Source organism: Anas acuta, chromosome 18 (genome assembly GCF_963932015.1).
Source record: "Anas acuta chromosome 18, bAnaAcu1.1, whole genome shotgun sequence".
NCBI classification, from domain to species: Eukaryota; Metazoa; Chordata; class Aves; order Anseriformes; family Anatidae; genus Anas; species Anas acuta.
Genome location: NC_088996.1, coordinates 10,260,045 through 10,287,283, shown reverse-complemented (window position 1 = coordinate 10,287,283; position 27,239 = coordinate 10,260,045). Strand labels below are relative to the sequence as shown.

Genomic DNA, 27,239 nt, shown 5'->3' with positions numbered 1-27,239 from the left:
TCAGCATGGAAGTTGAATTTATTTTTTGAAGTCACAACACCACTTGGAGTTCACTGTGGGAAAGTTTTTGCAGTGTTGCTGCCCTCCAACACCACAACATATACAGTAGGTATGTTTATAGTAAGCAGACAGACTAAGAAACCAAACAAAAGATAATCAAATGGTTTGTACAAAAATGGTTGAGCTTAACTAGACTGGAAAGACACGGGCAGATGTGAACTAAGTACACAAACCAGGCATATCATACACTGCTGCTGTAGCCACCCAAGAACTCTGTGTTTGCATCTACTTTAACCCTGTGTTATATATAATTTCTCCAAACAGGAGAACATATTTCAAGCCACTGACCACAGAATTTCTTTGGCGTCAGTCCTGTTAAACCTTTATTATGCAATAATGTTTGCCATGATTAATCTTTCAGTACAAGACCTGAGTGTCCAAATTCTTTGGACTGAAGATTGTACATCACTTCTGGTAAAAGGATTTTACCAGATTTTCGCTTCTGGCTGAATTTCAGTAACGAAAAATGATGTTCTCCCTGATTAAAAACCCCTTTGCTGTTTCCCCAGGGTACAATCTCTTTGTATGCTTTCCACCTAAGATGAAGTTCTGAATTCCCTGGGACGTTTAAAGGACTGGCTTTGTCACACCTGAAATTGACTACAATGACAACTGAAACCATACCAGAAGCATTGTGAAAAAACCTAAGTAGGTTGGGTAAGAATATACAGGGGTCTAATTCATTGTTATTCCTCTACATAACTTACATTTTATATCCAAAAATTGTTTGTGTACAACCTACAAGTTTAGTGAATGCTAGAGGAAAACAGAAAAGCAGGTTTCTAAGGAAATAATTCTCTTATTCAGCAAGCTTATTTTCCTGACACTACATATATTTTATGATATTTAGTTACTTCTCAAGAAATAACTAAAGGGAAGGTGAGGACGTCCCATTTATGAAGTACACTATATTTGCAACAGCATGCAGAAATTTATTGGCAGTTGTTAATAAAATATGATAGTTGAGGAGTTTTTAAATATATTCTAACATAGCTAAAGAATAACAAAGTAAGTTCAAAGTAACAGCATGGCCAAAGATTACTTGAATTTGTCTAAACTCCTGGCTCTGACACTTTTCCCTTCAAACAACAAAACTATTTTTTCTTTTCTACATTGCAAATGCAACTTCAAGGCATGAACGCTTCATAGTCCCACATCGGTTTAGATAAGAGTCAATAAGGCTAAGAAAAACACATTTTATAATGTATTTAAAATTAGCTAGTTTTAGTATTCATTATGTGAAAAGCAAATTTAATCACAATCAAAACTCAACTTTTTTAAAAAAACATTTAACCAAGAATGCCTAGAATACAAAGAACTTGAACAATAAAACGTTTGATAGAGATAATCAGAAATGCTGCAAGGCAAACAAAAAAAATCTTATTGCTCATAAGAAGCAACAATATTAGCAAAGTGATGCAAGTTTTACTTTTCATGTAGGAAGTTATTACTGTTAACAACAAATATCTGAACTCTTCATAATACAGTCTGCTAAGCCTTGACCTCTCTGCTTAGTAGAGAAAGCACAGAATTTACCAAAACTTTACACACTATTTTTAATTAAAATTTAAAATATCTGAGCTACTGATGTAGGCATATCATAAAAGTAAAAACACATTAGAACCACAAGCAGCAACTATAGTGCAATGTTAAATTCAGTACATGACCTTAGAAATACATAACCTACATAAGGATTTCATGTTCCCCATAATAAAACTCATTATATTCCTAAATGTAACCACACTTCTGTTCCTCCATGTTTTTAAATTACTCTAATTTCTCCATCAAGTTTTTCTGCAAACACCTCTGACTCCTACTCAAGGAATTTTTGAGCTTTCCTATTTTCTCCATCAGGAACAGCCCACCGCCTGGACTAAGATTCTAGTTATTAAAAGGGAAGAAAAGAGATTAACGCACTGAAAAGCCTCTTGAACCTTGCCAACAGAAGGCAAAGCCTAAGCCATCAATACAACTCAACATTTTCGGTTAAAAATTTTATATTTCTATATTTAAAAAAAAATAAAAACAAAAAAATAACACACACACAGAAAGCCAAGCTCTTATTTATACTAACTTAAATTCAAAGTAATGTTTTCAAGTTTGCTAGAAACAGTCTTTGTTTCTACCAGAGTATGGCATCTGGTTTTGACCATCAGGTATTATTTTCATTGACTTATCAGTAAATATATTAAAATCATTTATTAGAAATAAGACATGTGAACGCTTTTTTCCTGTTCATACTACATATATTCATTATTAGCCTTTTCAAGCTTTATAATTTCATTTCTGGAAGACTGACTCCTACACAAAATTTTGATGACTAAATTCAGTGATGAAAACTTTAGTAACATAGCCGAAATTTCAAGCCAATAAGTAAGTAATGCACTTCTTATTTTACCCCGAGATTCCAACTATTGAGACGTGCTTCAAGGTCACTCTCATCCAAAGCAGTGTTTTTTTTATGATGGTCCTGGAACACAAAAAGTCAAACGAAATATCAGAAGAGCTGAGAGAGGCATAGTGCAAATAAAAGCTTTTCATTAAATTTGGCAATGCCTACTCTACTCTTCCTAACTGTGTCATGGTACTTGTCACAGCTTTAATCTAAATAGCTCAGTTACCAGTAGCATACTGTGCTAGAAAGGAGTTCAGAGGAGGATGAATCACCCTCCCGCCTCACTTTAATACAGTTCTTTATTTTACTTACTAATTCCAAAGCAATGGCCTCCTCTACACAGGGTGTGTTCACAAAAATAAATAAGACAAAACTCCATTCTTCAGGGAACACACTCTAGAAATGAGCCATGCTTAACTGTCTTTGGCAGCTGATGGGAGAGCCATACAAGCTTCCAGTTTGACCTACTTGCCGTTCACTTCCTCCAGAGTTCTTAGTTGTGCCCAGTAAAGAAAAGTAAGAACAGTCTATATGCATTGCTAACAAGTCAATAGCCCACTCCCAGCTGCAATTGTTCTAAGCTGTTCCTCTAATACAATCAAGAAATAAAGGTGGACAGATCTAGAATATACATACATCAAATAAAAATATTTCATGGAGGTGTGGGACCTATAATTGATGCACTGACTCCAATGAAGAAACTAGAGGAGATGGACTTCTCTGAGGTAATGAACACTGGATTTTAAAAGGCTACAAAACACATATATAAAACAGAACAGCAACATCATATGTTTTGATAGCTTTAATTTTTCAGAAGTAATTTTTAGTTTTAAATGCTTGCTGTCATACAACACCATTAAATAGTCCAGACTAGAAGAGTTTTACTTGAAGTCTGACTACTGTCTTTCAATCAGTTATAATGCTAGTTGTTGAGAGTTTGATAAAACAAGCTGTCCAAAATTCACTCAAAGGTCAGCTATCATTAAAGAGAGACAAATCCATCTATGCAGATTTTTAAAAAATCTATTACTGCAAATACAAGATGATGTCAATACAGCCAATTTGCAAATCCTGTGGGTAACAGCACATCTAACATGAAACACATTATACTAAACACAGCTCAACCTTTAGGATGAGCTGCAAGTATCCTACCAGAAACTTTTTCCTATGCACAGAGGGCAGATTCTGATGAGGTTTAGTCCATGTAACTAAATATCCTAAATATCTCCATCTGTACACAGGGATCATGACTCATGCAATTGGAAATAAAAGCTTTACAGGAACATATAAAAAGAACTCATTGAAACTACAACAGGTTTTATTACAAGGAGAAGCATCTTACAGACAGTGATGCAGCTAGGTTATCTTCATCTGTCCGGTGAGGAGGGCTTGTAGACTGTGACCTTAATGTTGGCTTCCCATTGAACGTGAATCTCTCCCTGTTGTTATAACAAGAGTAAGCAGAAAGAAAATAATTTTTAACACTTGTGGAACACAACAGAGCTTACCCTTAATAAGATCCTTTCTACAACAGTAGGTGATTATCCATATGTAAAGGTCAAAAATAGTATATACATATATATATATATGGTATATTAAGAGGTGGTTTTTGCATTTCTCAGTCACTACATTACCCAACACCTCTCAACAGATTTTAGAATAAACCTAAGTTCACCAAGAGGGCTGATTTAGGAGAACATGTTTTTAAGACAAAATTCCTAAGCACATGAGACAGCATAGGATGCTGTCTGACAACTCAGAGAACGGAAAAGGAATGATGATGTTGGTTGTCCGCACCACAGGGGAGACTAGTCTGGGAACTACTAAAAAGGAGGTTAGATCAAGGTATATCTTCATGTAACATACAAACCTGAAGACAAGGACAAGAATCACACAAACAGCTCAACAGAAAAGCAATGACTTGAAAGGCCAGGATGAAGAGTAACATGTGAAAGAAACAAGTCATATATATTACCGTAGTTGCACCTCATTTCAGCTCTCTTTTAGGGACTATAGTGATATACATGGGAGGGACAGTAAGAAAAGCCCCGCAAGCAATACAGGATATAGTACAGAATAAACAAGTATTCTGTCCAGTACAGAAAAAAAGGAGACAAGGATGCTTTGAAAAAGCTATTAATATAAAGCATTTGTACAAGAGGTCTCACGTAGCAGAAGATAACTGTCATTTATGAACCTGGACAAGAGATGCCTCCCAGTTACAGAACAATGAAAGAAGAGAACAGCAGCACAGAACAACAAAAACAACACAAGAACTGTAAAAGTTTGTTAAATAGGTTAATACAGCAAAGGATCCAAAACAGTAGCAGAACACCCTTCAGCATATACTCGGGTGTCAATTCCATGTGTAATAAAGTAATTAAAGACTCCTGTTAAGTCAATCCACCTTCCTGTGACTAGCTACATAGTATTAAAATCAAGTCAGACCATTAAAATGCCTTTCATTCTTTCCATCCAGCAGAAAATTAGACTATAAGATATGCCAAAAGACACTGAGATGAATTAAGTGTTTATGAAGTGAAAGACAACTGTTGGATGTACAATATAAACTAGTCACTTCTAGGAAGACATGCACAAACTTCTCATGAAGCACACCAGCCCAGCTTTCATCAGAACAGCAGGGAATTGTGAAATATAACAACTGGAAGCATATCTTCCCTTCTAGCAGCAGTAAATACGAGCAACATATATGGATGCAAAGTAACTATTACGAGCAGTAAAACAGGTAAGTTTAGTTAGAGAAGAGGTAAAAAAGCTGAAAAGCATAGTAATACAATGACTTTCTCTAGCATTCTAAATCACACATCTTACCAGAATTTAATTTTACCTGCTAGTAAGATGATTTTGTGTAAAGATTTGTTGTCTTTCACTGCAAGTCTGCGCTTTTATCAATGGACTTTTCCAAACAACATTCAGGTTACCAAGCAATTAACGTTTCATTCATTTAAAACAAGAAAGAAAAATGCTCCGATCACTGAGAGATTAAGGACTATCGATAAATATCCAAACCAGACAACAAGCTACATGTAATATTTTTAAACTGAAAAAAGGAATGAAGAAAATTAGATATAGTCTTAGTTCTGCACTTGCTAGTTTGAAAAGGAACTGAAAGGAAGTCACTTTCTCTCTATAAACAAGCTCTGCAAAGACCACTAAGGATGGACTGCAACTCCACTCATTCCAAATGTATACCACCCATTCACTCCCTTTCGCTTTCTGCTATTGAGTCAGCCTCCAGAAAGCACAAGATGTTATGTAAGATTATTTATTTTTCCTTCCACAGCAGGTGAGTGAAGAACGGTCAGGCCTGACGCTAGCTCTGTGACCTGCCTCAACAAAAACTGAACTAGCATGGGAGAAGGAAGCAATTTGCTGCTAATAAAAGAGATTAGTAAATAATTTCCTACTAGGAACAAAGTAAGGGAAACTCACTGGTTTTTCCCAGTATAGCACAGCCACACACTAACCTTTAACAATGTTTTTGAGGCATAATCTGTAACACTACAAACATACGGTAGAATTTTCCTACAGTCAGAAGGGGGTCAGATTTTTGTCCAAACCTCACCATACATTACTAAAACCTTTTCTCTCAAGTTTCAAGTTAAAGATGCAGCTTTCTAGCACCTGCTTGCTTGGTCTTAGACAAATCTGACTTGGAAGCAGAGCATACGTACTTTTTATTTAGCCAGATAAGCAGCTTCTTATGTAAAAAGGCAAAATCTTCACACATAGCATGTATACTGTAAGATAAAAATAACTGAACAAAGCTTCTCCATTTGTCTGCTTCTTTTAGAGGAGAGAATCTCAAATAAACAAACATGAAGAAGTTATTCATAAGCATTTCTCACTGGTATATCTGTTTTGCCTTGAGAAAATGTTTTAGCCCATCTGTAAGAATTAAGTCATGGTTGGAACATAAAATTTCCATCAAACTAAATATATCACACGCTTCTGGACACAGCTTTCTTAATACATGTTCTGAAGTAGTGAGGCAAGTAAAACGTAACAAGATCCCCATCTGCTGGCTCCTTACAAACTGCAGATTCCAGAAGATTTTTTGTACTTAATCTCTTTACTTGCACTGATGGCACGTTCAAAACTAAAAATTCAAAGAAAAACACAATCTTAATATAGACGCTTGCAAATAAGTATTAAAGAAACTATCCCCATGAAACCTAATATCTGAAACATTCACCTGCAGTATTGCTTCCCACATAACTCATGCATTTAACATAGTTTCTCACTGCCTTAAAGATTAATTCTTGTTAATCTACAGGGATATCAAAATTTGCAACTGCCAACACAAATTCACGTTTCCTCGTACACAGTTTCATTCTCAGCTAGAGTACACACCAGCAAAACCATGCCTATATTGTTAAGTTTCACTTCCAGAACTCATTACTGCTGGCATGGTATAATGGACAACATGGGTCTCCTGGAAACTTACCAGAGCCTTGGAAACCAACTGTTGATCACCAACATAGAAATTGCTATAGTCCCACAGGGCCAAAAAAAAAAAAAAAAAAAAAAAAAAGTGAAATAAAGCTTCACTATCCTGCCCACTTCTCAGGAACTTTGCAAGACCTACCTAAATCCTGGGTTCAGATATAGAATGGGAAAAGGGGTCAGGCTTCCAGTATCCTACTATAATCCAGGTAGAGAAAAGAAAAAAAAATAAAATAAAAAGGTAAAGAACACAAGGGAGGGAGTAGGCAGGCCTGTGCCTCAGCCTTCCTCAGAAGTGGACAAGCACAAGCTGGATACAGAGGGAGGAGTATGCTGTCTCACATCCTATTCAAATAACACCCCAGCTGACACTACAAGTAAGGAACTCAGAGCAATTAAATGCTCTTTTTTTTTTTTAATGCTGCAAACACGGCATGGTACAGGAATCAGTGCCAGAAGTTCTATTAAGAAGATTTATTAGAAGTAATAAATCTGTATCAGCACAACTCCACACTGTTAGGCCTGAATGATACTTCAGCATGGTCATATCAGAGCACTTGGATATGAGCAAACAGAAGATCCCTTAGTATTAACGTTGTAGGACTTGGAAATAGGACTGATGCTCTTTAAATGACTGTTACCACTGCATAATTAATGGATACATAAGAGGAAAAGTTTTGAGATACTTAATATTAACATGACATAACTTGCAAGTGCCTGTCACCTGCAAAAATGACAGCTGAACTATTTGAAACTGCAAGACTCAGCACTGTGATAGAAGGAACGTGAAAAGTGCACTATAAACATAATTAACTTTGTTTTAAGGACAATTATAACACTTATGAAAAATATAACTGAACACATCAAAAAGCTTTAGACTTCTGAAACAAAACCTATGAGCGTATTTCTAATGCAGTGAAACCAAACCAGAGGTTTCACACAGAATGAGAGCAAACACTTCCTCTTGTACAGAGCTTACTTAGGGTGTGAACATAATCCAGAGCTACCTATAACAGTGCTTTTTTCTGCAAGGATTTGAGAGTTTAAACATTAACTAAAACGTCAAAATAAGCAAACAAAAGGCAATTCCATTCATGACTGAAATGCAGCTACGTAAAAATGAACATAGAACTTGATCATTAGTACAAAGTAGCGCTATATAAGAGAAACTGAAGGAAAGGAAATATTTAAGAATAGAATATAGATAAAGTTTACCAAAGATTCAAAGTAGGACAGAAAAAAAAAGCCTATGATTTTCCACAGTGTTCACTGACCAGCATGGCACATCTTTGATACTAGAGACATTTTTCTAAGCCAAAAGGAAACCAAGACTTAATAACCTGATGCATTTTACCCCTTTACCTGCTTGCTTTGTAAATTGGATAGAAAACAAAGAAGCTCTATAACCAACTGACTAGAAATACAGACGCTGCTTAAGCTTGCTGCACTTGCAAACCTACAAAGAGGCTGTCCAATGGATTGCAAGAACAAGATACAGCTACAAATACTCAGGATTCTGATGTACAGCTTCAGATGAACAATACTTAAAATTTTGTGTTACCCTAATGACAAACATGCAAGATATAGGCAAAGAGAGTGCTAGTCGTCAACAGTGCATGATGTAAATCAAAATATATTAAATCAAACTCAATAAGAGAATGAGAGATTGTACAGACAAGGACAAACTTATTGCTAACAATCCCACAGACAGCAGTTCTGAGTCTTTATCCTCAAGTTTTGAAAAGTACAGCTTCTGACCTGTAAACTAAGATTCAAAAGACTAATGAGAAAAATAAATTCTGCTATTTCCTAAAGAAGCCATCATGAAACACAGGACAAACAGGCCAAGAAGTTTTTATTAGAAGAACTATCACACTTGCAAGAAGATGTATCAAATACATTTTTCTTTTTATGCTTTTCTTTCTTTGTCACAGAACAAAACTTGCTGATCTTCAGGGATCCACTACTCAATTTCCTCCAACCTCTGACCGTGAACAACAGAACATTCTTTAAATCTACCATCTTATTCCTATTTTTATTCTCTCTATAGAAAAACTATTAAAAACTATTTTACATGAAGTTCCTTTCAGCATTATCATCTTAGAACATATTTTAAAAAAATATTATACGGTTACTTTCCCCAAGTTCTTTGTCATTTGCGTATTGTATGTTCCATTTATTTTTAACTAAACAGAAACAGTGAGGATTGATCTACCTCAGCTTCATTAGTTAATACCACTCTTGTATGCTGATGTACAGAAACCGGAAAGAAAAGACTGCACAAGAACTCCAGGGGGACAGTAACTGTTCTGATCTACTTCAAGAAAAATGTGGCCTGAGAGCCTTCATCTACATTGTCTTTTACCACATCACTCTTCCTTCCTGCCTGTGCATTTGTCTGTGCTTCCCTCTCCCAATTAAGTACTTTTGTATGAATTTTGTCTCTTGCCTTGTGACCACTGTGCTTTGCCACCATAATATCTGAGGTCTGAAAAACGTAATCAGAGTATCAGCTTATTCGATAGCTGTTTTGAATGTCAGAACAATAGCCATTATCTACTTCTGAAGTCTACAGAGGATACACTATTACCACAAAGTGAGATAAGAATGTTGCAATAATATGGACAGAGATCATTTAGGAAACTGGCTCTTTGGGCCACCTATGAGTAGCCCATGGTAATCATCAGACCAAATCACTATAAAGCCTTCTCTTCAGGCACTGATAAATTTGCTAAACTGTTTGTCCTATTGATTTTCCATACTGTCTGTAACTATAAGGAGAATAAAAGGAAGGGGAGAGGATAGAACTATGAGATTTGGAAGATGACTTACAGGAAGTAAACATAGCAGAGGAATGAAATAACAGAAAAAGAAGAAAAACAGCAATCATTAAGATATAAGCTATTAATGAAATTTCTGTTCATAAAGTACGAATACTGTATTCAACATGAGTCCATGAGAAAGTGTAATAAATTCAAATTCAAACATGCAGAGCTTATCAAACCAAGTATATGTTAAATGTGAATCAAATACTGAATAAAGCAAATGAAGAAATCTTACCCATATGTAAGTGATGTTGCTAGAGATAATTCTTCTTTAGAAGATATTTTCGACAATTCCTCACGTCTGGATTCACTGTTTCCTAGTTCTCCCATTACCCAGTCAGGTAAGCACTCTGGGCTACTACTCCGAACTCTTGGTGAAGTTGGTTCATCAAAATAAATTGACTGTAGTTAAAAATACATACAAAATCAATGCTATATTTACACAAACACATTCTTTACACTACTAATATAATTTCTTGCAGGAGTATCTGTGTTATATGAATTATTTTCCAAGTAAAGTCAAGGAGGTTGCAAATATAACCCTCCCTACACATGAAGATTAGTACAACAAGCAAAATGGTGCGTTTTCCTGTACTTTATTTCTTTCAGTATGGGTAACATGAGTTAGGACAGGTCCTGCACTTTCTCAGTAAAGTTGATATTTGCCACACTATATTCAGCTCTTCAGAAAACTACACGCTTTACAATGTCTATGAGAAATGCTGTTATCTTTCCTTTCATAAAGTTTTAATGGCTGGAGTTCACAGCAAAAGGCAGAATGGAAGACTGCTTAAGTCACACTAGTCACACTTCCTCTCGCAAGGATATCTGCTGTTTAAGACAAAACACAGCCTGAAGAGTTTTGATTTTTTTTTATTACATCCTTTGAAAAAATTAGACAGAAATCATCTTCTTGTTTCTTCAGGACACCTATTTTTTATAAGCCCCCTTAGAACCTGAATATTGAAGAAATAGGTCTCTCATAAAAGGTTTTTGCATACAAAGATATTTCCAACACTAGTTACAAGATGTATGACATAAATGCATTCAATACACAAATCCACTCAATTCATTCAAGTTTTTTCACATTTATGCCAAATCAGAGACTTTAAAGTATTTTCAGAATACGATTAAGCAAATTTAACTGATAAAAAGTTACGCTCACCATGTATGAAGGTAAAGTTTTCAGTATTCCTGGTTCTGGTTTGTGTGTAAAAGGACCTTCTAGCAAACCCCGTTTCAGCATGTGGAGCAGAAGTTTTGCATATAAGTTCCGATTCTTCCTTCCTGCTACTCCTGTACCTGCTCCTGAGGGTTCGCATAGTTTTTTAATCCACAGTGCACATCTTTGTCGTTCTAAAATAAATTTTAAAAAATATAATAAACATATATATAGAGAGAGAATTGCTATATATCAAAGAAAATTGAACATGAAGATATAACAAAAGCTATTTCTGGTCACCATTTTTTGTAGATGCTTACCTTCTACCCAAAAGTTTAAAGCTAAACCAACAAAAATCCCAAATGACTGAACCAAAGTACCTAGATTAAAATAAGTCTTTAACGTCCAGATTAAATCTCTAATGATTACAAAGCCCACAAATGACAAAGATTTCTGAACTCCTTCATACCATCAGGAACTGAGGACTGTTACTCACTGCAAGGTGATGTATGTAACTACAACATACAGCTTGTATGAGAAATAATATTTTATGAACACATTGAGTCTTCATTCATTCTAAAATTCTATACACAAACATTTCTGCCAGATGATGAAATTACTTATATGATTAAGTATTCACAAACCAAAGCCTCAGCTTGTAGATTGCATGTATTTAATAATAATAAATTTGTTTCTAATCACTAGCTTTATAAGACGTTATTTATGAATGACGCCTATATCACTACAAGTTTCTACCCAAATCAAAAACTTCTAAAAAATATTTTCAATTTGGTAAACACAATCTCAGAATTAATGCCTTTTAAAAGCTTTTAGTTTCTACTCATTTTTAAAAACGGAGAAACCAATATATTTATGCAAAATCACATTTACAGCCAAAAATATAATATACGTAAGTCCAAAAAATAATAGCAAAGGCAACCTAAAAATTTTTTTTTTGGGGGGGGGGAGGGGGCAGGGGGTGCTCAACTTACAATACCTTGTAACATCAAGCATTACACATAACAATTACCAGTAACCTGGAGTTTTGTCATTGACGTTTCTCTACATACGCGTTTTGCGATATTTACCTGACCTATGCTGTAGCTTTAGAACATGAGGCTTCATATCCACAACGCAGTGATCAAACTCTGCATCTAGTTTTTCCCACGTTTCCTCTTCACCATTCATTTTGCAGGAACGCAAAGTAACCTGCAAAATTATTCATATTGATGAGATTGAATACCACTATAGAGTGGTCTCTATTCGTATTGGGCCAGGAGAAAAGGAAACTTTTTCATTAGATTCACGCAAAAATAACTGTGGTTTGCATTACAAATGACGTTCAATTAAACTTTCTACAAGAACATGTGTGTCTAGCTTTCAAAATAGTCAGCCACACAAAAAGGTATTCGGTAGGCACAATTTGTTAAAAATGGCACCTACGTTAATTTGTGTAATGGCTACATTCATCCGAGTTTATCTTCCTTGTAATTAGCAAACTTGTAAACTTCTTTATTAAAAGGAAAAAAGAATCTGGAGGAAAAGCACTAAGCAGACTTAGAAGTGGCACAACTAAGGTACATTGGCAGAATGTTAAATATCCCGTTAAAAGAAAAAGACAGCCAAAAAGGCTCTTTTTATCCAAGCTCTCTGGCCACAGAGTTCCCGGTGAGGTCAGGCAGGGTTCGCTGCGCCTTGCGGCTCCTGAGCAGCACCGGGATTTGGGAGGGCCGGGCCCAGCCCCACAGCCCAGCCCAGCCCAGCCCAGCCCACCCTGCAGCCAGCCCGGGACTCCAGCACCGTCCCCGCAGGGTGAGAGCCGCTATTTCTTTATTTCTCCTCCTCCTGCGGGTGCCTCCCTGCGGTTTCACCGCGCGGCGCTGCCGCCTGTGGGGCTTCCCTGAGGGGACCTGCAGCGGCTGCCCCCCTCAGCGACACCTCCCACGGTGACAAACTCGGAGGGACAGCCAAGCTGCTGCTCCCCGCTTGCCTGCTGTCACCCCACCGACCCCAACAGGCACACCCGGTCCCCATCACCCCCTTTTACCTCGCTCTTTAACCCCGCAGCGCCCGGACCCTGCCCTGTGGGGCAGCGGGCGCCCGGGGTGGCACCGCACGGGAAGGGCCGCGCCGGGGTCGGCGGTTCCCGGTGCCCCGGAGCGGGGCCAGGCCGGCGGCCAACGGTTCAAACCGACCCCACCCCCGCTCCCGGCGGCCTCCGCTGACAGCCGGCCCCGGCCTGGCCCCTTCCGTTTCCGCGCTGTGCCGCGGGGGTGGCCCCGAGACGCGATCGGCCACGGCCCGGGCCCGGTGGAGGCCCCGGGGCTGGCGGCGCCCTGAGGGGGGAGCGAGGGGCGGGCGCGGCTGTGGAGGCCGCTGCGGCCCCGGGCTGGGGGCGCTGCTTCTGAGAGGATTTTTGGGGAGCGGGTGGGCTTGGGAGTGCCCAGAAGCACTGTGGCAATTTCTGCTTGTATTGCACGAAAAGGAAACGCACAAATAAAGATTTGGGGAGGGAAAGATGTGTCCTGTGTTAAGAAACGCGAACAGTGACCGCACACACTGTGGTGTCCAGGGGGATGGGTGTCGCCTTGTCACCACCTTCAGCTGCCGTCCTGGAGGCTGCCGCCGGCCCGAGCCAGCACTCAAAGTCACCACACCATCACCTTGTGGATTTCCACATGAGTGAATAAGCTCTTTTGGAAGCTGGTGTATTTCTAAATTGTGTAGGTGTGTCTCTAAAACTAAATTGTGCAGTCATCACTGTGCCCAACCCTCTTCCCCCAACGTACACACACATAAATACTGATCCATGTTTGTGCACATGCTGGTTACCCCAAGAGGGTCCAGCAGATCCTCTGATGGAGCACCAAGAGAGATGCAGGAGATGCCAGAAATTCCATGAGGTTCACTAAGAGCCTTGTTATGCAGATGTGCCAGGTGCTTCAGCACTTTGGTGGAGCCTACGCTACAAAAACAAAGGTGTAAAAGGCGTGGGAGGCAACTCTGGGTTGGTTTGGCTGCCTTCCTTTGTTTATTTGTTGTAATTGTTGCTAGTTGGATATCAGCTGAAACTTTTTAGTTGTTGTTTGGTCTGCATCTTTGTTACAATCAAAACCAAAACACTTCCACTCAAAGCTTGGTGAAAAACGTTTGGCACTCTGAAATGGAAGGTGAGCAAATGAGAGGTGGCTTTTGAGTTCTGAGCGAAGTTTTTGTGGCTTCGTAGTGGGTACCGCTGAGCACAGAAAATGACGCTGAAATGGCAGGTGCAGGCCAAATAATTTTGGAGCCAATTTTAACTACGTTTTTCCAATATTGCTAAGTAAATTTTGTTCAAGTATATCCTCATAGATAATAGATCAATTCTGGCTTCATCTTAAACCACTTAGTATGCTTAATATTGCTTATCTGTCTTATGAAGCTATCCTAAGGGCAGAAAAAAGGAGAGAGTATTGTGGGGAGAAACAAACAAACAAAACAAAAACCTGAAAAGTCCATGCCTGACCTTTCTAAAATAAGTCAGAGGTTATGCTTTTCATTTTGTAGCCACATCAAAAAATCATTAATTAGTCCAAAAGAATTAGAGAAACCTCCCAGCCCTTTTAGCTCTTCAGCCACACAGCTCTCTGATTCTAAATAAAACTTCTGACCTCTTTGATCGATTTAAGTATTTCTCTTTCCCCAAAATCTGTCATTAGTCTATTGTGTGTATAGCATCTAAAATGCTTTCATCTGGAGCATGTAAACTCTTCAACTCTTCTAAGCTTGATTTACATGCACATATAAATTAAACAAGAATTTCTTAAATGTATGGTAGAAAATTGGCTGTTTTCTTTGATTTCTCAGCTAATCTCCAGCAGAAATGATTCTGTATCAGTGCTCATTTGGTGATGGCTATGACAGCTATACTGGTTGCCTGCATAGATTTCATGCAACTCCTTAAATCAACATTTGCATAGTAGCAGTGCAAAAGATAACTGATGGAGTGGATTACAAAGATTATTATCTTTAAATTCTAAATTTAAAATATTTGTCATTCAACATATTTTTGAAGATATGACTACTTTCAATGTTTTAAAATACTGTGGATTTTTTCAATGCAGTTAGACTAGCAGGAAAGCAACTTGCTCAAACAGCTGAACTTGCAGAAATTTTCACTTCTGAATTACCACTTTGGATACCCAGATTGGGAATTTTATAATCATTAGAATTATTAGAATTTTATAATCTGTTAAGTCAGTCCAAATCACAGGAGACAGACAAGTGTTTGCTTACTGACTAGGCTATGGGAGGCCCAATACACGAGGCATAGCAGAAAACATTACCAATAGCAGCCAGAGAGGTTGAAGACTACCTGCACCAATTTGGCAATTGCATAACTTCTGTCCAAAAAGAAGGAAAACCAAAAGATCCAAGCAATGACTGTGGCCTTGTCTTCGGTCAAAGCTGCAACCTGGACATGATGAGTACAGATGTGCACTGACACTCCAAAGGAAATCACTCCAGATACACAGTTGTAGAACACACAAATATCTCAAACAGAATACAGAACAAATTCCCAATTTGAATTGCAAAAATATGTTCATTTAAGTAAAACACGTGGTACTTCTTTCCCCAAAAAACTCATTTTACAATGTTCTCTTATCTCTGAAACTGTCTCAGCAGGTTGTCACAAGTAACACGAGCACAGCTTATGGCATTTGGCATTCTTTCAAACATCAAAAAAAAAAAAAAAAAAAGTCAGGTTTCACTCCACTCACTCATACCAGCAGCATTTGGAACACCTCTAGTTGCAATACATTATTTTTCAGACCTTCTAAGCAAATCTTTCATGTCTGAAAAGTTGCAATTCAAAAACACTTCTCTACTTCAAAGGCTTAGCAGGTCACACACTCCCAGCGCCCTCCTCCCCTTCTTGCTTCAGGAGACTAGACAATAAATTCAGCATACGAACATTGACTCCTAAGGGTGATTCTTTCAAGTAGTCAAATAGTGCACATTCAGCTAGGAAGCAGGGCCAGCTGACATGATCAGTTGTCATCCTGCTGTAACTGGGATAACTTAACATTGCTTAGAAAAATCTGAATGTTCCTGGGGCAACTGTTTTTGTGCAAAATACAAATAATTTCAGGGAAAAGTAGCATTTGCGTGGCAGCAAACGCTAGCTTTACTTATCCCAACTTCACAGTGTTTAGCTATGAAAGACAAGTTAATATTAAACTGTGTTTGGTATCTCAGCTACCTTCCTGAACATCCTGATCCTAATGTTTTATCCACAAAACATTGAGAGGAGATTTCCAAACAGATAGGCTCCTGCCAGATGATTTATGTGTTTATTAAAGGTGGCTATGAATATTTTGGCTTCTATGTCAGATGTTATTCAAAGATCCCATTTAAACATGTTTAGGAAGCAAAACAGTACACATTGTACCCACAAAATAGAGAAATTTACTCAGGTAACTGAAGAGGCTCTCTCTACATTAGAGAATTGAATTCCTGATAAGTGCAAGTATTAAATACTTAATAACGCCTGCCTCAATCTCATCTTAAACATACAAGAACAAATGATTTGAAGAATACTGTTAAAATATTCATGTGCAGCCTTAAAAGAATAAAAGTTAATAAGAGTACATTCAAAGTTTTTTTAATGGTGGCTTTAGCAACTTATATTTCTAGTTTGATCTTGTTGTTAATGTTAAATGGAACTTTTTTAAAGTTTTAAAGTATCTTGATTACTCTGTGGCTTACTGCTGCTTCAAATCACAGAGGAAGACTTAATACTTGAGAGGGAAGCACCTGTGACTCACTGTAATCTATTGCAGAGGAATATCTGTTTTTTGCTTATCACTTTCTAGTAGATTGAAATTATATATTTTTTTCTGAATGGAAATATGGACATAAGCACAAAAATTGCCAGACTGGATCATGTGATCTACCTGTATCATAAACCAAATGAAAAGTATAGTTTACTTCAGAGCTACCTACTGACCAGAAATCATTATTATTGCTCAATGGTGCATAGTTCTCTTTCTTTAAAAAGGAATCGGCTATGTTGCATAATATTTAAACAGTGTTAAAAATTAACTGATGTTTAGAACAACCATTTCAGGTGAAGTTCAAGTCACAAAAATGTAAATAGTTCTATTAATTTTATCAAGTTTTTTCTTAAAAGAATTCTCTATCTGATGCTATTGATATTTAAATGATGGTCAGACACAGCTTCTAAATGCATTTGGAAAGCTTGGTCTTTCTACTTACATAAATTCTGGAAAATCCTATGATGACCCTCTGTCTCTCTATAATTAAAGGTCCACTCCCTATCACAGGGGAGAGGAAATGGAATCAGAATCCAGCTAATTACTGATGATGAAGGCCTTCTCTATAAAACAGTTAAGAGCTGAAGGATTTGATTGAGGATTAGGTAATATTAAATAAGAACACGCTATTGGCAGAAAATTACTTTATTCTAAAGGGGTTGCTATTGAGAAAGTGATTTACAATTACATAAACATTGGCAATATGCAAAGAGAAGTAGTGTTGTGGGGATGTTGAATGAGGCAGAGAAAAGAGGATGGAAGTTAATGGAAAATGGCTGAAATAACGTGTCATAGCTTGTGAAAGAGGCTGCTAATAGCAGCAGTAGGAAAAACAGCTGAGACCGCGTTCTCAGAGAGTCCCAAGTTCACCTGGAATTTACCCTCACAGGACCTAGGTTGTCCTTTCGTATATTTCATGGTTTGCCTCAGTAAGGCATTTAGAGCTGTATTTCTTTTTTAACTCATTCATGATCTTCACATGGTTTCATGTCTGATGGATCCTTCTTCACAAGAGATGAAAAGAAGCCGCGTTCTGTTGAAAGCAAGAGGTTGAGAACTCGGGTTAAAATAACAGAACGTGCAATAGCTGAAAACAATGCATCTCGTGGACACAGCTGGGTAAGCAGTGAATTTCTGCATCACTGCAAAACCATTGGAAGAAATACACTATTTTAATTTCTATTTTAATAAAAGTTAAGCTACATCCATCTGAAGCCAAGCCAAACATAAGGAAGGATGTTTTCACCATGGATTAGGCTGTGCTTTTTCCTTCACTTACAAATGAAAATAAGACTTGCAAGGAATATCAATAAAACACGTGCAAAGAATTTTGTCTTGCTGACAAACTTCAGTACTTAGTCTGCTTATTTATTCAAAACACCTGTGTGCCTGCAAGCCAGTTTCTCCAGCCTTGGTTCCTCACAATGGCTGTCAGCTGCTTCTTAATGCTTGACCCAATGTCAGAACCAGTCAGCGTAAAGTGGCAATACTTCAGCAGAAAATATATATGTATATATATATATATATGTATATATATGTATATACATATATATACATATATATGTATATTATATATATATATATAAGAGGGGAAGCAAATGTGCTCGATTCTCAAGGCTGAAGCTGTATTTAGGCTCTAGAAATTGGTGTAAGGATTTGTGAAATCCCAGAACACGTTACCTGTGGCCTGTTGTCTGGGCTAGGCCCCTGCCTAATGCCTTCTCAGAACGGAAGAGTGATTAAAGCAGGGCCCAGAAAATACAAAAGAAAAGAGAAAAGCACCTCTGTGCATTCTTCCCTTAGCTTAGGTCTTCCTAAATGCCCTGTGACTTTAGTGCAAGACAGACAAACCAACTGGTCAAATAGGGCTTGAAGATGAATCATGACATTGCCCCCTGACATGAACAGGCTGCTGTTTGGAATTAGCCTGGCTCGTACCTTTGAAACAGAAAGGGAGAGTAAGATTGCCATTCACGCACTGAACGGGCACAGTATAGGCGCAGGACTTCTCTTTATTCTTGCAGAAGAAGGACACAGTTTCACCATGCAGAATGCCTTCCTTAAGGTCACTCTGAACTCTTTTCTTCTCTCCTTCGTATAACACTACAGCTTTCTTAACTGGCATTTTGCATGGCTCTGTAAAAGAGTACAGTTAATACATAAGGATATATATACAATACATAAGGATAACTAGAGTGCTGTTTTGAGAAGTAGGTAGATTAGATCCCGTGATAAATTTGCACAAGTGACATTTGAGAATGAAAAATACTGTGGCCACACGTATGTAGTACTTCTGCTGGTATTACTACGCTGAAGAACTTCTCAACCCTGCGTGTAAGGACAGACGTTTCTCGTGAATAACCAACCCCAGTAAAAATACTAATTATATTAAATAGGAAGATGAGAGGAAATATTCAGACATAATACATTTTTGTAGCTGATTATTGCAGCCAGTTCAGATACATCATGGTATGCCATGTTGAATGCTGGAAGCCATCGTAGATTATCAAGGCCTTGAAATTACAGCTTTAGTTTACCTGTGAGAAGACAGCTCTTCCATGAAGGTGCCATAGCTCATTAATGATCAGAGTCGTGCTCTTTCAGGAAAATTAAATTTGATTAATTTGTTTCTAATAGCTGGAATATATATACCTTTACAGGTTGGCTTTGTGGACCAGTTTCCTGTCTTTTCACATCGGGAATACTTAGGTCCTTCCAGCACGTATCTGGATTGGCAGCTGAAGCTGACAGTTTCGTTGTAGTGATATGTTCTACGAACAGCAAAATTTAAGAATCCATTTTCTATTCCTGATGGAGCGGGACATGTGACAGCTGTGGTACAAAAAAAAAAAAAAAAAAAAAAAAAAAGCATTATCAATGCTGCAGTTCTAAAAGATGCAGCATTAATTTTGAAGTATACTTAAAACTTTCATGGTGATTCATTTCAGCCTCTTTCACAGGCAAACATAGAAGAAAATATTTTAAAATACAATAAATAAACAATTGCATTCACAATTCTGACTTTCAGAATAACTGTACTGTATGTTTTTAATAGCATTATGATACTTTTCTGTAAGAAAATTATGCATGTAATTTGATATATACAATTCTAGGATTCCTACTATATATTTTTTAATGCTGCTAAAAGTAAGTTACTTACCTCTGCACTCCGGGATGTTGCTCCAGGTCCCGTCAGCCTGGCAGGTAGCTGTCTCGTTTCCAATGAGTGCAAGTGGTGGTACACATTCAAAAATAATCGTGTCCTTGTAGTAAGAAATATTTCCAGGTTTTACGTGACGGTAAGAAAGGACTCCAAATTCAGAAAGTGATGGAGGTGGACAAGTCACAGCTAGAAAAATACTATATTCTTAGAATTAAATCTTAAAAATTGAATTGTTAATAGTACCACAGGAACAACATGCTTATGGCCAAATAAACCCACAAAATACCTTTTGGAAGTGTAGCTATCAAAACAAAAAGATCAGATTTAAAGTCCCAGAAGCCTTAGAGTATGTAATCCAAGATTTTTTCTGTGTTTTTCATGCAATATTATGCAGTATATTGCTTTTTTCAGTAAAGTGTTTGTGCAGGAAAGGTTATAGCAGAAGTATGCATAACAGTTGTAAAGCATGACAATGCCTTCTTTTTATGTACCTGGAAAATTAATTTGAATGGATAAGCATCTTACCTTCAGCTGTAAATAGCATCCCTGATCCTAGCCTTTCACACAGACCTATAAACTGTATTTCTCTGTAACCAAAATCCACACATATAAAACCAAACATATAAGCTGCTTCTTGATTTTTCCTAATCTCATTTTGCACAGCACAGTAGGAGGCCTCTGAACAAGAGCATATGTAATTCTGAACGGCGTAAAGCAGCCCTCCTGTAAGGATAGAATAGTTTTTTTTTTTGGTATTTAAACACGTACGTTGACACTGTGGGACACTTCCACTCCACTTGCCATCTGCCATGCATTGGCTTGTTCTTGTCCCAATGAGGTTGTAGCTGAAAACCAAAAGTCCTGGTTATCAGAAAGCTTAATGAACCTTTATATGCAGAAAAATCAACTCGTTCTTTGCAGAAAAGAATTTCCATTTCTCACAAACAGACTTAACAAGAGCCCAGTTCTGAAATCCTTCTCTAATTAAAGCACTTATTAATTTCAAAGGAAATTTGGATTAAAATATGAAATATTTTTAATTTTTAGGTATTACAATTTTCCAGAAAGAATAATTGATTTAAAAAAAAAGTTTTGTACTTTCAACTCAATGTTCTACTTTAATGTTACAATAATTTATACAACTGGTTGATATTGTGGATATATGTAAATAGTGAGCATTGATCTTTGATCAGTGATGTTGATGTTATTGGTTCTTGGGAGAAATTCCCAGTTGCTTATGGCAATTAGGATCAGTCTATTTGTAACAAACTCAGCACTCCATACCTAAAGGTACTGAAGGGCTTTATTTTTTTTATAATACCAGGTAGCCCAGTTTAATTTATATGTGCACTCCATCTAAATGCTTCTCTAGTTCTCTGTATGCATATTACTACGAACTTACACTGAGCTTTAGAGAAATGCTCACTCCATCATTTCAATATCACACAGCTGAAGCCTAGTAAATTATCATTAACAAAATTAAATCAATTCAAGTCCCTTTGCTACAGTTGATGTCAGAGCTGAATTTATTTATTCCTTCTCTTGCTTCTGCAGAGGAAGAAGTAACTGAGGCTACTGATGTTCTTCATTGAACTCCAGATTGTGGCTCACTTAGGCTCTTCCCAGGTAAGCACTATTTATTAATTACTCACCAAGTAGTGTGACTGTATGCTGCTATCAACTATATCCCTGTATTTATCATAACTCTATTTATTAAATGTATCCTCATTTCTAGAATCAGTAAGCAGCCTTCAGTAAAAGTGCATTTGGTCCAGGGACTAAATGAGGATTAACCTCATGTTTTCATTTACTGAGCTTGGAAGGACACAGAAACAAAATTTTCAGTCTCTAGAGCCTGACAGCATAACAACTTAGATAGTGATTATCCTTTCTTTGCTGTAGGATTTCATCTCATGATGTAATAAGAGGATTTAAAAAGCAGGGGAAAGTGGTCTGGAATAAGTCTTTGTATAAAATCTCTGCTATTTTGATGGTTTTCCTGTCTGTAAGATTTTGCTTGTGAGTAACAAAGCCCTGGGATGTAATAATTGAGTTTGAACAGGGAAGGATCACTAAACATGGCCTTTTTAAGCCTCTGAAGTTCAGAGGGGTTTTAAGGTGATATTTTCTAAGTTCCCTGGCTCGTAATGTTCCAACAGGTGATAGAAGAGTGTAAAGCTGTGATTTAGATTACTTATTTAGCAGCACAAGAGAGGGAGTCCTTACCCTGGTTCACACGAAAAACTTAAAGAACTCTGGTAATGAGAGTCTATAAAATCAATTTTTCCATGCTGTAGCTGTCCAGGAGTGGGACATCTCATTGCTGTTAATTAAAGATAAAAAGGATACTATTATTTTACAAGGCATGAAGCTAAGATAGTGGAAACAGAGTGGTCGTAAAGGGGTCTGGGTGCCTTTCAATTTTCTCTACTTTTGTGTGCTACATTTCCTAAGTGTAAATATTGTACATTTCTATGAAAACATAATAAAGGTAGCTTCAAAAATTTCATGATTAGATCATTTTTAATGATTGATTGTCTGCAATTAAATGGTAAAAATGAATGGCAATGGATACAATAAAGGCAGATGATGTTATCAACCAATCTGCATCACTTAGAGTACAAGCACTGGTTGGCTGAGCCAGGTTAAGGTTTGTTTTGTCTGGATCCAGTCCCTATCACTCTCTGGCAGCAGAGGCATAAGGGAAAGTGCATGGAAAGCTCCTTCTCCTGTTGCTTTCACCTCTTTCCCTTCACACCCAGTTGTCTTCTGATGACTATTTATTTTTCAGGAGAAAACTTAGAGCAATCTAAGTTTTTTTTTGTTTGTTTGTTTTGTTTTGTTTTTAACCTATTTTGACTCAGGAAAGTAATAACAAAAAAACATACAAGCAAAATACAGCAAAACACACAGCTCCTTGGCAGGAGGCAGCAGCTTTGCGGGGAGCAAGATGGCTTCTGCATTTGTTCTTTTGCACCACGTCAACAACGTGGTGCAAAATTTGGGGGTAAGTTCTACTTAGTTTTACTTACGCAGGCACAGGAGCGTGTTGAGAGGCCACTTGCCGGTGGGCTGGCAGGTGTACTTCCTCTGGCCATTGTTGGGGACAAAGCCAGGCCTGCAGGTGTACTCGATTTCCTCACCCACATCGTACACAGTTTTGACCACATTGATTGTGGCGAAGAGCACTTCTGGTGGCTTGGAACAGACTGGAAGAGAGGAGACTCTTTACCAGAAAAGAAAAAAGTGGGCAGAAAGTTTGAGATATCGTAGTCTCTAAACTGGAAGCACAAGTTTCTGTATTATAGCCAGCTGCTGGATGTCCCTACGCTGAGCTAAGTGTCCATCTATCATCTACAGGTGACTTACTGAGGAAAGGGAGGGCTGTAGTAAGCATCAGCAAAGAAAAAAAGGGGTTCTTTTTCAACTCTCTGGCAGCTCTATGATGGCCCCAGTTACACTTAGTAAGGAGGAAAAAAGTGCTTTTTCTTTAAAAATGGATTTATGAAGTGTTCTTCAAAGCAAGGCAATTATGGTAAATGATTTAGGGGAAAAATATGGTGAGAGGGACTTAGAAACAAACTGATGCATTTCATTTTTAATCCAAGTTGGTTTGGTGGGGTCAGAAATTCCCCTCACTGTAGAGATGAAGGAAAAGAAGCGAAAAAACACAAGAAACAGCTTTCAGAGAACCCCCATTCAAAACAGTTGACCAGAAATATCCAAAGGCTTTACAGTTCCCTTGCTTTTTCCGGATTCCCTCCCTCACGCTCCAGAGTAGCAGTGACTATTAGAAAGTGGAGGGCTCTTACCTTTTGCTGCAAGAGCAGAGTGGGTCAGAGCAGCCGCACACACGACCAGCACCAGGGAGTACATCGCTGCCAGTCCACCAGTTTCCCGAATGACCCTCAATCCAGCGTTTCTTCCCCTAAAAATAAAGGCAGCCACAAAAGGGTGGTTACATATTAACTCTTTGTATTTATCCCCACCCTGGTAAACAGAAGATAAAAGGGTCCTTGTGTAGCTGGAATAAAGGATGAAATAACCGTCACATGTTGCACTGGTACATAATGCAGGAATTCAAACAGCAGTCTTGGCTGCAAACATCTCCGCTCCGGTTGTTGCTGCAAAGCATCTCCTGTTGGGGCTGGTGGCTTTGAGAAAACAGTATTATTTTCTCAGCATCTCTAAAGGATGAGGATGCTTGGAATTCAATATTGGATCAAATAATAGAACTGTCACTGAGAAGCTTTTGTTTCTCACTCGAGCTTGTATGTTTTCATGTACCAAAGACTGCTGAGAGTTATAAAGCTCTTTTTAAGGCAAAACGGTTAGTGTTGGAGTGACATTGGTGGTGTTATATGCCTCCAGTGATAATACCAGATAAATAATGATTTAGTTGATGATCTGGACTGAAACTTCAGGCTTCGTGGGCCTGTTTTATCTGATTCATGTTGTCAGTTGTCATCTTTCAATTAATGGATAACCAGTTAACTACGGCATAAGTAGTATAGGGAAGGGTCACCATGCCAGTGCTGTGGAAAAAGTGAAATAATAGTTCTAGGTTGTGCTTATTTGCGATAAGGGCTCATATTTGAGTCATGGTTTTGGGTGGTATAAAAACTTGTTTTGATTCCCCCATTTGGGGTCATCAAGTCAAAACTTCACAGCTATCAGCTGATGTTCTGATCACTGCAATCCTCCTAATTTAGCAGATTTTAACTGCAGGAACATCTCAAGTGCAACCAAAATAACATTTGTGTAATCATTGTTCCACAGTTTGGTGTTTCTAATCTAAGTATCCTCCTTCCCCGCTGACTCACAGCCTGCGAGGGGGAGTGAGGGACATTTGAAGCTCAAACGAGAAGCTAGGTTATGTCAAACCCTTATTGCTGAGATCTTAAATAGTTTGTTTATTTTTGCTTCATGATTTTTCCCTGTTTGCATGTAAAACAAACTTTAGCCACAACATCAAACAATTAGGATCATTCTAGTCTTCTCAGAAAGAAAGTAATATGAATGTCTTGCTCAAAATATTTACCAAACACACAGTGCCAAAGGGCGAAGTACAACTGCTAAATCAACCAAGAAATATAGACTTTATTTTCTGTATTTACATCTGATTATTTTCCCATTTGTCACAGCCTACTTCCGCTACAAAATTTCACAAGTATATCACTTTTCCCTTCCCACCACGCTGCAATGCTGTAATGAACTTTCTTGCCTCTGGTTTAAATCCTTCTTTAGATCTGCCTGCTATTCTGACTAAATTCTTTTCTGTGTTTAAAATAGCCCAGGAATAGATGGGCACAATTTTATCCATTTCAATGCTGACCATGTGAGCACTTCTCACTGTGCTCACCAGATGGCAGAATCTACTCTGCCATCTACCTTACAGCCATAAACTTGAGCTGAAAAGTTTTTCCTATGATACTTGAAGAGACCGGGGAGACACAATAGAAAAAGTGGGTTGAATAAAGGGCATGATGATCTTTGCATGCAGTTTGAATATCTGTTGTATGTGATAACTTTTCTGCTTCTAAAATTGGAAGTAAAACTTTGAATAATTGCATATGAAATTGAAAAAAAAAAAGAAAAGTTAAGTATGCATTTCATACAACGGGAAAATAACTGCCAATATTGTGACTCTTTTTAAAAATGTTTTTCTGCAATAGGAAAAATCAGGATATATGTTGCCAATAACTGAACCTTTTTCCATACCTGGACAAGAGTTGTTCAACTTGGCAATCAGCAACCAATCTATTTCTTTCTGTGCTTGATGATGATGTGCAATTGTTTATGTCATCTGGTTTTCCATCAAACCCAGCCCACTTCTTACCAGGTATGCTATTTATTGCTAGTGCTTCCATAAACCCAATCATGAGGTGGAACTTTGCATTTATTTGGTCACTAACAAAACAGAGGGGACTCCTGTTCTCTGCCACAAATGGCCTTACACTCCTAAAGGAAGAAATACTAGCTGTGAGCAGAGGCAGGAGTGCAAGGACACACTGGGATGATGTTGGCTAGCATGATGTGCAGAGTATCAGTATCACAGTAGTCTGTTACCCAATTTTGTGCTAGCACAACCTAAAAGGAGAATACGTAGGAGGGAAGCGAATGAACTTTGCAGAAGTTGTGTTGCCAAGACAAAAATATGAAGGGCAGCATAGCAGAGATCAAGAGCACATGTTTGAAAAGATTGCAGTTTAATGATGGAGACTGGCAGCGCTGAGTGATCGGAGTAGTTTCAGTAACAAATAAGAGATGGGGAGAAGGTGTGCCAGCAAAGCCTTACAAGTGAAGGTAAAAATGTGTCATGTTGAAGAGTTTAAAAACAAAAAATAGAGGGATGCAAAAGAAAAATGATGATGAAAGGCGCTCTATACAGCAGCATTCTTCATTGATACCAGGGGTCAACTGGAGCTGTCAAGATGAGGGAAAATACCTTGTGGTAATTGGGACACTAGCTAATAAGGAGCCAGACAAAGACTTCCAGGCAGGAAACAGTCTCTGAGCAATATTATGCAGAAAGTTTGCAAGAACTAGCCAGACTCCAGGTCAGGTCACTGCAAAGTAACAGCTCCCCCAGCTAATGAGCCAGACCTTCCTTTAATCTGTCTGCCTGCTTCTCTAGCTGATGCTCTAATTTTCATGGTATTGTAGGATATGTCACGCCTCTGATCCTGCCACAGACTTTCTGTCTGTCCTTCTGGATGATGAGTGTTGGGTCTGCTATCCACTGCTCTCAAGATTTTATGAGCGTTCTTCAACCAGAAAATGCATGACACAGCTTAGTCAGTTCAAAACGCAGGTGTTTCTCACATCACCAAGAATATATTGGTTAGGGATATTGAGATAAAATATTAAAGAGGTTTGAATGCATTCCTCCCTTACGTGCCAACATCCACTTGCTGAAGGTACTCTCCCTGGCATGAAAGCTGGGCTTGGGACTTGGTTGGACCACCAGCTGCATCCTTTTCCTACAAGGCTCAGATGTTCAGATTCCAGCTTCTTTCACTCTGATCCTCTTGATTCGCATGCCAGGTGCTGGGTTTTCCTGTGTACACCCATCCCTCCCTGGAGCACGAGGAGATGATGGTCAGGTGGCTAGCAGCTGGATCCCCGTTCCTCTGTGGGAGCAGGTGTTAAGTTACAGGTCCAATCATTGCCCTTCGTGTTGCTGAGATAGTTCTATTAATATTTGTTCAAAGTTCATTTATGCCCTGCACAAACATTTTTATCGCCTCCACTCAATACATCCGATATTGAAGTGAGTGCTCCATTGCACTGAAGAGATAACAAATAAAAAGTAAGAAGGTGAACTGCATCATTTTTGGTCTTAAAGAAA

General features: G+C 38.1%; 3 protein-coding genes across 13 annotated transcripts in view; 1 reads left to right on the top strand and 2 right to left on the bottom strand.

Moving 5' to 3' along the window:
* CEP112 (centrosomal protein 112) overlaps positions 1-13,193 on the bottom strand; it is a 161,832-nt gene extending 148,639 nt beyond the window's left edge. For 7 of the 9 annotated variants that reach the window (XR_011088771.1, XM_068655180.1, XM_068655185.1 and 4 more), the window contains exons 1-6: positions 12,353-12,373; positions 11,998-12,118; positions 10,913-11,103; positions 9,983-10,149; positions 3,798-3,894; positions 2,459-2,530 (exon numbers count right to left, since the gene is read on the bottom strand). Coding sequence is in view for 8 of the 9 variants with exons in the window: in XM_068655180.1 (XP_068511281.1) it covers positions 2,459-2,530; positions 3,798-3,894; positions 9,983-10,149; positions 10,913-11,103; positions 11,998-12,097 (627 nt within the window). In the remaining variant the exon portion in view is untranslated. Of the gene's footprint in view, positions 1-2,458; positions 2,531-3,797; positions 3,895-9,982; positions 10,150-10,912; positions 11,104-11,997; positions 12,119-12,352; positions 12,374-12,490; positions 12,654-12,956 lie in introns of those variants that run through there. The other 2 variants (XM_068655182.1, XM_068655183.1) reach the window with 2 other exon arrangements.
* Positions 13,194-17,354: 4,161 nt separating this feature from the next.
* Positions 17,355-23,816, bottom strand: APOH (apolipoprotein H). 2 transcript variants are annotated; one of them, XM_068655193.1, is made up of 8 exons: positions 23,701-23,816; positions 22,921-23,097; positions 22,115-22,211; positions 20,657-20,733; positions 19,886-20,074; positions 19,378-19,557; positions 18,664-18,861; positions 17,355-17,758 (listed from the first exon to the last, which is right to left on the bottom strand). In XM_068655193.1, exons 1-8 carry the CDS (start codon positions 23,762-23,764, stop codon positions 17,688-17,690), a joined length of 1,053 nt encoding a protein of 350 aa, XP_068511294.1. In that variant the 5' UTR covers positions 23,765-23,816; the 3' UTR covers positions 17,355-17,687. The 2 variants fall into 2 exon arrangements, with proteins under 2 accessions (XP_068511294.1, XP_068511295.1); XM_068655194.1 differs by lacking the exons at positions 20,657-20,733; positions 22,115-22,211.
* PRKCA (protein kinase C alpha) overlaps positions 21,483-27,239 on the top strand; it is a 170,007-nt gene continuing 164,250 nt past the window's right edge. Inside the window, exon 1 of one of the 2 annotated variants that reach the window (XM_068655192.1) lies at positions 21,483-21,514. The gene's annotated coding sequence lies outside the window, so the exon portion shown is untranslated. The remainder of the gene's footprint in view (positions 21,515-27,239) is intronic. The other variant, XM_068655191.1, reaches the window with a different exon arrangement.